This window comes from Oncorhynchus mykiss, chromosome 25 (genome assembly GCF_013265735.2).
Source record: "Oncorhynchus mykiss isolate Arlee chromosome 25, USDA_OmykA_1.1, whole genome shotgun sequence".
Classification (NCBI taxonomy): domain Eukaryota; kingdom Metazoa; phylum Chordata; class Actinopteri; order Salmoniformes; family Salmonidae; genus Oncorhynchus; species Oncorhynchus mykiss.
Genome location: NC_048589.1, coordinates 11394632 through 11411146, shown reverse-complemented (window position 1 = coordinate 11411146; position 16515 = coordinate 11394632). Strand labels below are relative to the sequence as shown.

General features: G+C 41.8%; 1 protein-coding gene across 3 annotated transcripts; it reads left to right on the top strand.

The window, feature by feature from the left end:
• Positions 1 to 946: 946 nt before the first annotated feature.
• Positions 947 to 16329, top strand: LOC110505340 (titin). Of its 3 annotated transcripts, none has more exons than XM_036962544.1 (6): positions 947 to 2472; positions 3223 to 3440; positions 3550 to 3606; positions 3711 to 3810; positions 3914 to 4084; positions 15954 to 16329. In XM_036962544.1, the coding sequence occupies exons 1-5, from the start codon at positions 1098 to 1100 to the stop codon at positions 4081 to 4083; spliced, it is 1920 nt and encodes a 639-aa protein (XP_036818439.1). In that variant the 5' UTR covers positions 947 to 1097; the 3' UTR covers position 4084; positions 15954 to 16329. The 3 variants fall into 3 exon arrangements, with proteins under 3 accessions (XP_036818439.1, XP_036818437.1, XP_036818438.1); XM_036962542.1 differs by having other exon boundaries at positions 951 to 2472; positions 3911 to 4084; positions 15954 to 16327; XM_036962543.1 differs by lacking the exon at positions 15954 to 16329 and adding an exon at positions 4205 to 4586 and having other exon boundaries at positions 951 to 2472; positions 3911 to 4084.
• The last annotated feature ends 186 nt before the right edge of the window (positions 16330 to 16515 follow it).

Here is a 16515-nt window from a genome sequence, read left to right as displayed (position 1 = left end):
AATAATTTGGTTGCAAATGTACCTGGGGCACGTAAATAATTGTTAGGCTACTCATTTTGAATGAGTGGCAACTTGTGTGACCATAAAAGTCTGTGTGCGACTGGGGACAGTAAAATCATTTGGTTACTGACCTGCCCTACATCATAGAAGGCCCTTCAAGTCGGAACTAGAAAATTCGGACATTTCTGACTCTCTGACTCGCTAACTCGTTATGGAATGAGGATTTCAGGTTTCCCACTTGTGAAGTATCAGAATCAACCAGTAGGAAGCTCTACGCTAATAACTTACATTCATTTTAGCTCTGAGGTTCCAAGTTTCCGAAAGCATGTGAATGCGTCAATAATTGCCATGGTAATTTTGAATGTTCAGTCAGTGAGCATTATGGGTAATTGTCCTACATACTTAGATCAAATGCTTTATGATAGCATCATCTCCTGTAGTAACAGTACCTTTCCAAACACAATTACAATTAAAATTAACAAAGATACAAAATATTGCTGAAGTGAAGAAAATCAGCTCAAAATTGTAGGAGGAAATGCCCCTGCAGCAGGGAGACTTACGGTATTATAATATATTGTAGATAACATTAATATAATTTGTGTATTTACAGTATCAGTACACATGCAAATGGAAGTATATGCTAGGGATTGATCTACACTGAGTGAACAAAACATTAACAACACCTTCCTATTGAGTTTCCCCCCTTTGGTGGTGGACCATTGTTGATACTCAGGGAAAACTGTTGAGCTGAAAAACCCAACAGCATTGAAGTTCTTGACCCAAACCGGTGCACCTGGCACATACTACCATACTCTGTTCAAAGGGACTTAAATCTTTGGTCTTGCCCATTCACCCTCTGAATGACACACATACACAATCCATGTCTCAATTGTCTAAAAATCATTCTTTAACCTGTCCCCCCCCCCTCCCCCTTCATCTACACTGAGAAGAAGATTTAACAATTCACATCAATAAGGGATTATAGCTTTCACCTGATTTGTCTATGTCACTGAAAGAGAAGGTGTTCTTAATGTTTAATACACTCAGTGTAATGATGTTATAGATTCCAAGTGGTTGATTTTTTAGGGAATTCATTTATGCTCTATTTATACCTGCAGATCATCACAGCAGCCGAAGTTGATGTGCAGAGGGAGGAGATCCTCCGAGCATCAGGCCTCATCCTGTCACAGAGGGAGGAAATGCTCCGAGCATCAGGCCTCATCCTGTCACAGAGGGAGGGTATCCTCCAAACAGCCAGTGTCCCTGCACAGAGAGAGGGGATTCTCCCAGCAGCTAACATCACTGTGCAGAGGGAGGAGATCTTCCGAGCATCAGGCCTCATCCTGTCACAGAGGGAGGGTATCCTCCAAACAGCCAGTGTCCCTGCACAGAGGGAGGGGATTCTCCCAGCAGCTAACATCTCTGTGCAGAGGGAGGAGATCTTCCGAGCATCAGGCCTCATCCCTGAAGAGAGGGAGGACATCCGCCTCACAGCCAGTGTCCCTGCACAGAGGGAGGTGATTCTCCCAGCAGCTACTGCAGCTTCTATCACTGTGCGAAAGGAGAAGATCCTCCGAGCATCAGGCCTCATTTCTGCACAAAAGGAGTTGATCCACCTGATGGCCAGTGTCACTGCGCAGAGGAAGGGAATCGTCCCAATGGTCAGCGTCCCTGCGCACAGGGAGGGGATCGTCCCAAAGGCTAGTGTCCCTGCTGAGAGGTTGGAGATCCTCCGAGCATCAGGCCTCATCCCGCCACAGAGGGAGGGGAATGTCCGAACAGCCAGTGTCCCAGCACAGAGGGATGGGATTCTCTCAGCAGCCAGCATCACTGAACAGAGGGAGGGGATTCTTCCAGCAGCTTCTATCACTGTGCCGAAGAAGAAGATCCTCAGAGCATCAGGCCTCATTCCTGCACAAAAGGAGTTGATCCACCTGATGGCCAGTGTCACTGCGCAGAGGAAGGGAATCGTTCCAATGGTCAGTGTCCCTGCGCACAGGGAGGGGATCGTCCCAAAGGCCAGTGTCCCTGCTGAGAGGGAGGAGATCCTCCGAGCATCAGGCCTCATCCCGCCACTGAGGGAGGATATCCTCCAAACAGCCAGTGTCCCTGCACAGAGGGAGGAGATCCTCCGAGCATCAGGCCTCATCCCATCACAGAGGGAGGGTATCCTCCAAACAGCCAGTGTCCCTGCACAGAGGGAGGGGATCTTCCGAGCATCAGGCCTCATCCCTGAAGAGAGGGAGGGTATCCTCCAAACAGCCAGTGTCCCTGCACAGAGGGAGGGGATCTTCCGAGCATCAGGCCTCATCCCTGAAGAGAGGGAGGAGATCCTCCTCACAGCCAGTGTCCCTGTGAAGAATGAAAACATTCATCCACAACCACCTTCCATCATCCCCATGTTGGCACCACTGCGGAAATGGGATGGTGGAGCGTGTACTCCACCTGTGGATTTCTATTCCAAGAGAAGAGGTCACTTAACCTTACCTAATTAGTAAAGAAATTACTATTGTGAGAATAAGTTGTGATAGATCAAATGTATGGCTCATGTGAGTGTATAACTGTAATACTTTCATGCATTTTCTACATAAAACATGTTTAGCTTCATTGTACTTTTACATTTGAGTCATTTAGCAGATACTGTTATCCAGAGCGACTGACAGTAGTGAGTCTATACATTTTCATACTCCAGTGAATCTCTCCAGGATTTCACATGGATTTTTTTCATATTTGCGGATAAATATGCTAGATTTTGCAGCGACAATTATGACATTTTGCATTGCAATATGCAATTGTTTTGTCCAATTTGTTGCAAAAATGCACTGACAAGGGAAAAAACTGTGTTGATGTGTCGCTTGATTGAACCATATTATGCAGTAAATGTGCGGTGATTGGTTGAAATTGCGAGCCCTCTTTTTGTACTGTGGTAATGGGTCAGTTCTATGCGATAATATTGTGATGTGACTATTTTATGCAGAAATAGTTTGGTGATTGGTCACATTTGTAAGCCCTCACATAATATGCAGGGAATTGTTCATTTTGCAACCAAAACAATGCGGTGGCAGAGTCCTGGAGTAACCTCCCAGTAATCCCTGTGACTGCGTGTAGGTTAAGATTGGGTTGTAAACAGAGTATCAGAGCAAGACGTTCCTACCTGTCAGCTAGTAATTGTTCTGTATGGTGACATGAGCAGAGTGGCCTGACTTCTCCCACTTATTACAGATGTCCGACTTAGATATGTTGAGCATCCTGCTATGATGTCCATCACCAAGCCGGAACACTCCGATGCCAACCCTCAGTTCCAGACTGGCACCCGGCCGGTGGCTGAGCCCGAGGCCCCTGCTGTTCACAATAACAGTGGAGGCTGGCTGAGCTGGGTCTTTGGGAGTGGAAGAGCTAATAAGAAGGAGGTTCATCTACCTGAGGACAAAGACAGATCTGTAAGGAACTGGTTATTAACACTATATTCTATGTAGAGACAATTGAGTGGATTTAAAAAATAAAAATAAATTGTGGCTTGCTTCACATTGCTAATCTCTTCTTCCTCAGATTGTCTGGGATCCAATTCTGCACAGATGGGTTAACAAAACTGAGCCCAAGGCTGAAGTACACACTTAAATTCAATTAAATTAAAAACAGTGAACAACCATTGTATTTCAACTGTGCTGATATTACCAACAATTTGGAAAATGTGTTGATGTGTTTTACAGAACAAGTGTGTACCACCACCTCCACCGATGGGAACACATGGATATCAGGGGAACACTGGCAGTGTCCCCAAAGGAGTGAATCCCTACTCTATGAAAGCAGGTGAATATTGCTTTAGAAGACATGTGGTCTAACCAAGACTGTGTCAGCGAATCATAGATGTCCCTGGTGGTCTCCTCGCTAACACCTTTCCCACTGCCAGCAGGTCTATGGGGCAGCAGATACCCCACAATGCATTACAATGATGGGACCAACTCAAAGCCTCCAAGCCATGGGGCTGGACTGCTTCCTAGACAGCTCTCTGGCTTGCTCCCTCCTTCACACTTTGACCTCATGGCACCAATGGTTGTGCCACCTGACACTCTACACTACTGAGGTATGACTCTGGAAAATCCTTCCAAATTGTATCCATTCATCATTAACTGTGATTTGACTTTAACATAGCAAATGGCTGAAGTAGCAAGGATGTTAACTATTTTTCATTTTTGTCCAACAGGCAATTTTCCCAAATTGGATTTGCCATACATAGATTTTTTCAGCATTAAAAATGTATTAAAATATGATCTTTTAATTAAATATCTCCTTTGTGTCCTCATGTTCACATGAATTTGATGTGTTCTATCATCATTTACAATTCTTATTGCTTCTGCATTTACGTTACTTACTGTACAGACAATATTATATTATTATATTTTATTTTAGACATTACAAAAACATTTTTTCATGCTTTCTGGATTTCTTACATTTACTTACTGTACAGGAAAGTATATTTTATACACATATTTAAACAAAACAAAAACATTTTATTTATGTATTCCATAGACGGCGGCAGGGTAGCCTAGTGGTTAGAGCGTTGGACTAGTAACCTGAAGGTTGCAAGTTCAAACCCCCGAGTTGACAAGGTACAAATCTGTCGTTCTGCTTTCAGTTCTGCACTGTTCCTAGGCCATCATTGAAAATAAGAATTTGTTCTTAATTAACCTTGCCTTGTTAAAAAAAGACACAACGGGGGGCGGAGCTAGCATGTTGTAGTGAACGGTTGTGCGTGAGAGGCTCCTGCAACTTTTTTGCGAAATAATCTAATTTAACCTACTTTATGGCACTTTTTACAACAAACGTTTCTTTCTAATACAAGATTGTAACTTTCTATATGAAAATGCCGAGTAATAAGCGACCAAAGGACAATAAATCCACAGCGGAGGCCTACTCCCCACTAAACAACGAGACAGACATGGCGGGAGGCACAACGTGACACTTACAGAACTTACCCGGGCTTTGGGGGAGCTACGTGTTGCTATAGCTGAGGATCTTAAGGCCACTATTGCTGAACTGGACACCAAAATCGAGAGCATCATTCGAACGGTCGCTTCGCATGGCCAGAGTATTGTGGACCTTGAGAAAGCTTCTGAATTCAACGCTGGTAGGATCGACGAGTTAGAGAAGCTATGCACGTCATTGCAGGATACTGTGCAGAGGCTTTCTGTGAAAGTGGTGGACCTGGAGGGCCGATCCAGACGTAATAACCTTCGCGTTGTTGGTCTGGCAAAGGGGGTAGAGGCGGGCTCTCGCCCCACCGACTTCTTCGCCAAGCTATTGAAGGATGCAATGGGATCGGATGTTTTGGATTCGGATCCCCAGCTGGACCGCGCACATCGCTCCCTTGTCTGGACCGGGCAAACGTCCTCGCCCAGTAAAATCATCTGTTGTCACAGTTTCAAGACCAAGGATCTTATCCTGCGTGAAGCTCGAATGAGGGGCAACCTGTCACATAAAGGGCATCCATTCAGTGTCTATGAGGATTATGCGCCCGATGTGGCAAAGCATCGCGCCGACTACAGAGATGTCATGACCAAACTCTACAAACTCCATCTTCGCCCAGCCTTACTCTTCCCTGCAAGACTAAGAATTACCCCGCCTTCCGGTGAGAAGATTTGGCTCTCCTCGGTTTTGGACGCAGAGAAGTTTATCCGGGGATATACACCAATCCCCCGTACAGGTTAGAGTGCCTTGTTATTGCGTGTTAGGGTCTGCTCATGGACTCGAATCCATACTATACCATATGGGGTGAAAACGTATTAAAAGGGCTACCGAACATGTAAGACGCTGAGCAGACCAATGGATGGCGGTCAGAGCTCTCAATGAACGTTACATTCACTTTCATCCCGGCTGTGCTCAGAGCGATGCATATTTTTTACTTCCAGGTTTGATCACTGACACCTTCGGACGGATATACTTATATTCCCCCACTTTTGTTTTGTTTCGTTATTTATTTTACAATCCTTACATTATTCTTACTACCATACCATTTATTTATTGCTTGCAGGGGACTGGGGGTGATGGTTGGGAGGGGGCAGACACCTGGTTAGCAGGTTGATGTTTTGTGCCGTTCTGCCTTTGTCTGGCCGTGGGCCTCTCTCCCGACTAGAGTCCCACCAGCCCTCTGTAGTGCTTATGTCTGTGTAGGTGTGCGTACATATAATTACTATTTGTACTTTATTACTATTTTCTCTTAGCATTTTAGTATTATGTATGTGTATATTTTAAATCAGTGTAGATTGTTATTCTGGGGTATGAATGTTTGTATGTGTATATGTGCATATGGATGTATACATACATATTCTTTAAATATATATTTTTATATATGATTTTTTTTGTGTGGGTATGTATACATACATGTATATGTATGTATGTGTGTGTGTGTGTGTGTGTGTGTGTGTGTGTATGTATATATATGTATATATACACGTATGTGTATCTATATGTGTGTGTATGTATGTGTGTGTATGTATGTGTGTATGTATATGTATGTGTTTATGTATGTGTGTATATGTATGTGTGTATATGTATGTGTGTGTGTGTGTGTGTGTATGTATATATATGTATAAATACGTATGTGTATCTACATGTATGTATGTATGTATGTATGTATATGTATATGTGTGTGTGTATATGTATGTATGTATGTATGTATGTATATGTATATATATATATATGTATATGTGTGTGTATGTATGTGTGTATATATATATAATGTATATATTTTTATTTAAACATGTATTTTTTATGGGGGGAACGTTTAATTTAACAAATCCTTGTTCCGATCTCCTGACCAACAGTATGTAAAGGTACGGCTGACTATGTCGGTTGCGGATGGTTTATGTTTTGACTGGCAGTGCTTAGCAATATAATCTTGAGGCTATATCTTGCTTATCTCTGGGATTGACCCAGGATGACGCTTAAATGCGCAATATGTTTAAGTTGCAACTTATTCTGTTTAGGTTTATTAGATGTTAACTGAACACTTAACTCGCGGGAGCCTCCTCAGTTCATATGTTAGTAGAAGTTCTAGGATAGTGAGAGGTGAACGTATAGTTGGGATTTTATTTTTGTTTTACCTCTTGTTCGAGGTCGCGCCGTGCTTTTTTGGCATCGGCCAGACAATGTGTTTATTATTTTTATTTATCCTTTTTTTTTTCTCCTGTTTGTACATGCCTGTTAAATGTGGGTTGATGGGGGGGGGGGGGGGGGGGGGGGGGGTAAGTGTTGGGGAAATTAGGGGAACAGGGTGGGAAGTAAAGGTGCTTGCAGGGGGGAGGGCTGGGTTGGATACTGCTCGGGTGTAGGTGCTACATATGCTGATCGTGATGGTTTGGTGCGCTTTCTTACCTTTTTATCAAGTTACATGGTATGCAGGCCACCATAGGAACTACAAACGAGAGGAGGGCGGGGCTTACATTCACTTCCTGGAATGTCAAGGGTTTAAACGAACCAATTAAGAGGGGCAAGGTCCTAGCCCACTTGAAAGCACTCTCGTCTGATATTATATTTTTGCAAGAAACCCATCTGAAGAATAACTCTCATAGCAGACTTAAGTGTAGGTGGGTGGGGCAAGTGCATCACTCTAACTTCTCTGCCAAAACGAGAGGCACAGCGATTCTGGTACGGAAAGGAATTCCCTTTCTACATAAAACCACTATTGCGGATAAAGAGGGTCGGTATGTGATCGCAATAGGAGAAATCCACTCTACCTCAGTAACTCTACTAAATATCTATGGGCCAAACATTGACAACCCCTCTTTTTTCAAAAGAGTCCTTGCCCTGATTCCAGATATCTCCCATACTAACCTGGTCATTGGAGGGGACCTTAACTGTGTGCTAGACCAATATTTGGATAGATCCTCTACCCGGCGAACCCCTACCTCCTATTCAAGCGAATTCTTGAATACCTACATAAAAAATTCAAACGTATTTGATATATGGAGGATCGCTAACCCTACGGGTAGGGAATACTCCTTTTACTCTCATGTTCACAAGGTTTACACTCGAATTGACTACTTTTTGTTGGATGCTAGACTACTCCCCTATACCTGTAATGTGAGGTATCATGATATTATAATCTCGGACCACAGTCCACTCACCTTCTCCCTGAGATTGGGTGACATTGTACCAAACGAGAGGGTCTGGAGGTTGAATCCTCAGCTCCTCACAGAACCAACATTCTGTGAATATCTTAAAGACCAAATTACATATTTCTTTGATACCAATGACAACACAGAGACCTCCCCAGCATTATTGTGGGAAACACTGAAGGCTAATCTGAGAGGCTGTATCATCTCCTTTCAGGCTGCCAGGAGTAGGCAAAACAGAGGAAAACTGGAAGAACTGGAGGGACAAATTCACTTACTGGATAGGGAGAATGCTAGCCACCCATCTATGGAGAAACATAAAAAAATTACCTCTTTAAAATTTGAATATAATCAGATTCTCTCAGCTAAAATTGCTAAATCTTTTCTCTATGCCAAGCAAAAATATTTTGAGTTTGGTGACAAACCACACAAATTACTCGCCAGACAACTTCGAAAAAATGTGAGTGACCGAATGATTCACAGGGTTAAATCTGCATCTGGGGAATTACTCTCTTCCCCCAAAGACATCAATGACAGATTCCGGCAGTTTTATGAGACTCTATATACATCTAAAGCGGATCCTAACCCCTTAATTATGCAAACATTTTTGGAGGACTGTAATCTCCCTGCCCTGAACCAGGAAGATTCTAACTTCCTGAATAAGGAAATATCTCTTGATGAAATTCGAGAAACAATTAATCTCTAAAGAGTGGCAAGACCCCGGGCCCAGATGGATACCCTGGTGAATTCTATAAAACATTCAGCAACATGCTCTCTCCCTATCTGCACAAAATGTTGGTTCAGGCCAATGAGGATGGAGCTCTCCCTTCTACTTTGGACGAAGCGTTCATTACAGTTATACATAAGAAGGGTAAAGATCCAGAAGAGGTAGGGTCATACAGACCAATATCTCTCCTTAATACAGACCAAAAGATTTTAGCAAAAACTCTGGCTAACAGGCTTAGCACTTTAATTGGCAAATTGGTCCATTCGGATCAGACCGGCTTTATCCCTAACAGAAACTCATTCTTCAATCTCAGGCGCCTCTTCAATATTATGTATTCTCAGAGGTTACCCAACGTGGACCTTGCCGTCATATCTCTTGACGCCGAAAAGGCCTTTGACCAAGTTGAGTGGCCCTATCTATTCAAGGTCCTACAGAAATGTAATATTGGAGATAGGTTCATAAATTGGATCCAGCTTTTATATAGGAACCCCTGTGCCAGAATACTCACTAACCAATCATTGTCGCCCCGATTTAACCTCAACAGGGGGACAAGGCAGGGTTGTGCACTGTCGACCTATGCTCTTCGCCCTAATTATCGAACCGCTCGCTCAGACGATTAGATCTCATGCAGCAATACACGGCTATAATACTAAATATACTCTAAATAAGATCTCCCTATACGCAGATGACATCCTCCTCTATGTAACAGAACCCCAGGCTAGTATCCCAGCTATTCTTGATGTGATCAATTTGTTTGGTACCTTCTCGGGATACAGAATAAATTGGAACAAGAGTGAATTAATGCCCATACGGTCGCAAAATGCCTCCTGGCTAGAACATCTCCCATTTAAGTTATCTTCAGAAAAATGTACCTACCTAGGAATTGTAGTTACCAAACAATACTCCTTACTATTTAAAGAGAATTTCCCCTCTCTGATACAAAAACTCAAAGCAAACATACTATTTTGGAGAACTCTCCCAATTTCTCTCCTCGGAAGAATTAATGCCATTAAAATGGTCTTCCTCCCACAACTGCTCTACCTATATCAGAACATCCCAGTATTCATACCTAAATCCTTTCATAAACAACTGGACTCAATTATCAATCCTTTCATCTGGGATTATAAAACACACAGGATAGGTAAAAAACACCTCTGCAAATCCAAGATGGAAGGAGGATTGTCTCTCCAAAATTGTATATTTTATTACTGGGCCGCTAACCTCCGCATTGTTACGTTTCTGCTGGATGACGTACTTCCGGCATCCAGCTGGCTTAGTATGGAGCGTGAGGAGTGTCACCCCTTCTCTATTGGCGCTGTGATTTTGTCGCCTGTCAATCTGGAGATGTCACTTTATTGTAACAATCCTATTATACATAGCACAGTCCGAATCTGGAAGCAAATGAAAGTCCACTTTGAGCTTAGACCAATGTCATTCATGCTCCCTGTCGCCAGGAATCCCTCCTTTGCCCCTTCTAACCTTGATAACACCTTTGAGCGATGGGGAGAGTTGGGGATAAGTACCATAGGGGATTTATACATAGAAGGGACCTTTGCTTCCTTTGAGTTGCTGAGGGAAACTTATAACCTTCCCAGAAGTAATTTTTTCAGATACCTACAAATTAGAGACTACGTTAGGAAACACCTCTCAACATTTGGGAATGCCAAACCTTCCATGTTTGACGGATGCATAAAATATGCCCCACCTCCAATAACTGATATCAGGTCTATATGATGCTTTTCAATCTGTTAGCACACCTTCCACTGATGCCATCAAGGCAAAATGGGAGGAAGAACTAGGGACTGACATCTCGGTGGCAGACTGGGAAGAGAGCTTGGAGTATATCCACACATGCTCCATTAATTCCAGACATCGTCTCATACAATTCAAGGTTTTACACAGATTACACTATTCCAAAACTAAACTGCATAGGATATTTCCTGACACATCCCCTACATGTGATAAATGTCAGGCTACGCAGGGTACACTACTCCACTGCTTTGCCCTATGCTCTAGCTTGCATGGTTATTGGAGTGGAATTTTTGGGATCCTCTCTGAAGTTTTGGAGACTTCAATAGATCCAGACCGGCTTCCGATAATCCTGGGAGTATCTGAGTCCCTAAACGGATTAACCAACCCCCAAAAACAACTAATCTCGTACGGTCTCATCTCGGCAAAAAAACAAATCTTGTTGTTTTGGAAGAGGAGTGAAGCGCCCTCTACCAAATTATGGCTCAGTGAATTGGCAAACACTGTACACTTAGAAAGAATTAGATACTGTATATTCTGCGAGGCTACATACAGACACCGGTTAGTCAGGCTGATTGAGGTAGAATGTACATGTAAATATGGTTAAAGTGACTATGCATATATGATGAACAGAGAGTAGCAGCAGTGTAAAGAGGGGTTGGCAGGTGGTGGGATTTCTAATCCCTTGATATTATTGTAGGATCGGATTTTAATAGCTAACTTTTCGATGGCCATAATAAATAGATATGCCGATAGTGGACAACCTTCTTTTATGAGAAGTAGCCATTATTTACTATTGTCACATGTGCTACCTCTCCGGCCTCTAGGTCACCAGGCTGTTCGTTATGGCGCACACCTGTCACCAGCCTTACACACATTATGACACTCACCTGGACTCCATCACCTCCTTGATTACCTGCCCTTTATATGTCCCTCCCTTTGGTTTCTACCCCCATTAGTCATTGTTGCTGTTTCATGTCAGTGCGCTGTTTGTGTTCCTTGTTTTGTTCATTTATTTATTAATTAAATGTATTCATTCCCTGAACTTGCTTCCCGACTCTCAGCGTACATCCGTACAACTATTTTTCACATAGGGTTACTATACATGATTTTAACCCATTTTATAAGAGATTGTCCAAAATTTAAATGTTCCAGGCATTAATATATAAACTCCAGTCGTACTTTATGAAAAGCCTTTTAAAAGTCAGCTATGAATAGCAGGCCTGGTTTCCCTGATTCTTCATAGTGTTCTATTGGTTGCAGTACTTGCTGTATATGATCTCCAATATATTGTCCATGTAAAAATCCTGTCTGATTAGAATGAATAATGTCCGACAACACCTTTTTAATTCTATGCGCTATACATTTTGCTAGCATTTTTGCATCACAACACTGAAGTGTAAGGGGCCTCCAATTTTTTTATGGACTGGATCTTTATATTTACCACTTTGAATCGTGTTTCAGTAATAATGAAGGAGTGGTTAAAACATGACAATAACGGTCCTCTGAGGATATCAAAAAAGGTTTATCAGAGTTATTGACCTCACAAGAAGTCAGATTCAAGTAACTTACATTGTGGTGCTGAAACTTGAAGCAGCAGCCACGGCACAAACAATCGGAAATGGACAGCTCATGGTGCTGAAAGTAGGCAAATTGGAGTAAACATCATTCATTTTAAACGTCTTCATTTTAATTAGGGATATGTGTTGGAGCCTATTTCTTCCTATTTAAGAAATAAGAGGCAGGCCTACCGGTTTGACTTATGAAATTAGGCTATAGGCTGCTATATCCATAGGTATGTTAGTCAATTCCTCCACCCGCCATGCACTCTTTAAATAGCCCACCTCTGTGTCTGTTAAGACTTGAAGTTAGTGTGTATGAGAGGGTATGCCATAGGCCTACCTTTTCTTAAAGAAAAGGGCAAAAAGTACAGGCCTACCCACTATAAGTTTAATATTTTGAGGAAAATGAAACAGATGTGATTATATACAGTTATCTATAACAACACTTTGGTCCGCGATTCTTAATGCTAGAAACAAGATGTAAAATAGGAATAACCGGGAAAGACGTGACTCTGATGCATATGGGGATATTGTTGTTTCATTTGCTTTGGATATAATCGAATCTGACACTATCAATTGATTAAGCTATTCACATTCTGTACAATAAAATGCATTTAAACCCAGACAGCTTTTAGGGAAACACTTGTGACCTCTCGTTGGGTTAAGCCAAGGAAGAAGATTAGCCAGCAGTTGAAGCTTACATTTTTCTGCGTCAGTAGGCCTACTCGGTCTGGGGTGGAAAGGTAGGCCTAACTTGAAAGTACCATGCTCAGATGTTAATTATTTACAAACAGGGACAGTTTCCTTGCAAATAACACACACTGTTTTGGCATTGTAGAAATATAATAAGATGAACACATAGGACTATCTCTCTGTCTATACTGTCATTTCAGTCATTTGTGATTTATTTAAAACGTTTCTACTAATACTGTATGGTAACTATTGAAGTCCACTCTTGTACAGCACATTAAAGGTGTATCTCTTTCTCTACAATTTAGGAGATGTTAAGATATTTTGTTGTTTGTGATGGTACTCTAGGTGCGAGGGACATCCTGTGCCACCAGTCAGTTGATGGTGGATGACCTTCTGACCCCGTGCTCGCCAGGTGACCCGGCGGCCATAGAATTGACCTGGATGGATGTGCCTAGCGACAAGCTGCTGGAGCCCATCATCTGCATGGTGAGAAACACACATTCACATTCACTGCTCACAAACATACTGGAACATGCTGTTTCAACATACATATCCAGGCATTTCAAACTGACTCTCACATTTGTGTAATTTCTGAACCATGCTCATGATTTTGTTTGTCTTCTGTGTGTGTCCCTCTGCCCTCCAGTCTGACGTGCTGTGCTCACTATCCACCACGCAACCCACAGTCAACATGGAGGTCTTGTTCAAGGTCAGGAAGTTCACAGAGGACTTAGAGCAGGAGGGTTGAGAGGTCCTGGTTGGCAGGGGCTTTACTACTCCTTACTCAGTCTCTCCTATCAAGACCCAACTCCAGTCAAATAGTAGCTACAGTATTACAACAGTATTACAACACTACGAACCTGCATTGACAAGAATGATGGAGCATTTTAACTTACACACAATTGTTGTTTTTTTGCATATCCCAACTCCCTCTGAGACACCCACAAGTGCCTTATTTTCTCACTTTGTCGGCTCCGGTATTTGAGCCAGCAATCTTTCGGTAACTGGCCCAATGATCTAAACTTGAGGCTACGTGCCGCCCCTTAGTGGGTCTGCAGGGTGACTCCCCTAGTGGGTCTGGAACCCAGGTCAGCAGCACTACATTGCTGTGTGTCTGTATAGTTGAGGGTATATTGGTTTAGTAATACTCAATTCAGTTCTGTTTCCAGAGGGGATCTCAATGCTGTTACACGTAGCCATGATCACCAAGCTACCCTGACTTAATAAAACCTGAATTCAAAAAGAACAAGATGTGCTTGTCATTATTTTATTTTTTTACTTGTATTATAGTATACCCACATTTCTGTCCACAACTTTTGAATCAGGTAGTAATTCAACAGATACATGTGCTGCCTTTCCAACTGATGTCAAGTTCCAACACAAATATTCATTTGAAAAAGCAATAGACTTTCACATTGTAGGTCTGTTGTTTAAACAATGTAATCATAATATATGACATTTAGCAGATGCTTTCATTCAAAGCGACTTACAGTAATTTGCACATACATTTTACGTATGGGTTTCCCCGGGAATCGAACCCACAACCCTGGTGGTGGGATCGGCATGCTCTACACAGGATCATCATTTATAATGTAATATGTGTTCATAACAGTGAATGACATTGATAATAAGTCTATAGCAGTGTAATAAGTGTTTAACAATGTACAGCACATCTACCAACACACCGATGCGTTTCAAGAGCCTACACTATTTTGTTTCAGAATCCTCAGACCCCTGACAGGGAGTAGCATAGGGGATAGTGCCATCTAGTGGAATGGAAATTAAACTATTATTCCAGATATTATTTAATGAAGAATATTGAAAACCTAAATTACTTTTCAGAGATCAGAGAAACTTAACAGAACGCATCTTGAAACAGAAAATATGCCACAATTTGTGAACGATGGACTTTTAATTTGAAGCTTTTTGCTCGATTTGGAACCGTTAATGTCGCTGATTTCATGAAGCTCTCCTGCGCATATATTACTTCACGAAATCCCGCAACGTGAAAGCGACAGAAATAAACATCGCGAGATTGTAAATATGTGTGAGAGTCAGAGATTTGAAAGCAGACGAAATGCGTACATACATTTTTTCTTTTGGGTGGCCCAGGGAAATTAGACTTTTTCGAGCCTTTCGAAGCTATTTTTGTATCTCTTTCTTTGTAATACTGTATGTATTCAATCATTTCGATTTGATCACTTCCCAATGGGCACATAAATCAATTCAATGTTTATTCCACGTTGGTTCAACGTAATTTAATTGAAATTACATGGATATTGTGTCACAGTGAATTGTATAATCTGCAGTCAATTTCATTATGTTTTCATGTGCCATGATTCTGACATTTGACATATGATCCTCAAAGGATTAGGCTAAATAGTTTCAGTGGTGCAGTTGGTGTAATCTCAATTCAATACGATGTGCATTTACTGTACATATAGCCAATATAGCTATTAAACCCATGTTCAGTGACTTTAATCTGTGACGCAAGTGGACAATTATGTTTGTGACGTTCCATGGAACCCACGGTGTAGTTTAAAACTCGATTCTGATTGGCTTGCAGGTCATTCTACAGTGTAAATCATAAATGAAAACGTGCTTTTATATCAGTGTGACAGATTCACAATACCGTGTCTCAAACCGTACCGCGCTTTTATCTGCCTAACGGTATCTTCAAGCAAGACTGGTTAGGCCTTTTGGATAGCTTGTCCAAGGTAAGAATATGCGTCAAGCTATAGCCTACTTTTAATGTTTTAGTTTCCCGAACTCAAGTTACTCCAGTCAAGTGATTAATCGTAAATTTGTTGTTTTGACTGAGCAGTCCAATGGCCAATGCTGTTTTTGGACTATGAGACCCTCGGCTATATACTATGATGAGCCAATAACACGCATAGTTTATGCATTAGGCATTGCACAAATCAGTGTCTAGGTCAGAATATAAAGTAGCTATTTCCGTTAATTCAAATTACTCAAGTCAAGTGATTAATCGTAAGAGTTAGTTGTTTTGACTGTCAAAAAAATAACTTTGATGGAATATTCCAAATTACAATGGCAATTATGCATCACAAATTCACATTATTACTTGTATTTCAATGATTCATCCAGGCCCAAGACATAAAGTCGCCTGAAAGCTGTGTAGCAATAATTCCAGCTTCTGACCAAGAATCATGGATACCTTTCATGTGAGTACTCACACACCAGATTTTTTTTACATACCTCAGAAGGAAGATACCTCAATATCTGGAAGCACTGTCTCATGTACAACTGTTAATGCTATCTCTGAAATGTCTAACAAAATGTTGACTTGATCGTTTCATCAAGACCTTCTCATCACAAGTTGGAACTAGTGGTCAACATTGGGACAATGCAGCCCAAAATAACAGGGACCAACATTTTCATGGAGGTAAGCACTACACTTCTGATGGGTTTAAAGATTGTATTACATTATCTAAAAGTGAGAAAGTAAATCCCAGCTGTTTTTATTCTTTTCACATGGAAGAACAATCCCCATTATGCCATGAATATTTCATTGCTGAACAACCATAGATATTTTTCCTCTAATTTGGCTCCCGTTCCTCCCAACAGTGAGCAAGACCTGCCAGCAGAGCTCACTGGAGCAGGGAGACATGCCGTCACCCTTTTGGCGCCTGACAAAGTACACTTTTTT

What these genes read in the sequence shown, in the direction of transcription:
- LOC110505340 (XM_036962542.1), top strand. Translation starts at nt 1,098, where the DNA reads ATGCTCTATTTATACCTGCAGATCATCACAGCAGCCGAAGTTGATGTG. An exon ending in TTTCTATTCCAAGAGAAGAG is followed by an intron (nt 2,473 to 3,222) that starts GTCACTTAACCT and finishes CACTTATTACAG; the next exon opens with ATGTCCGACTTAGATATGTT. An exon ending in TCCCTACTCTATGAAAGCAG is followed by an intron (nt 3,811 to 3,910) that starts GTGAATATTGCT and finishes TCCCACTGCCAG; the next exon opens with CAGGTCTATGGGGCAGCAGA.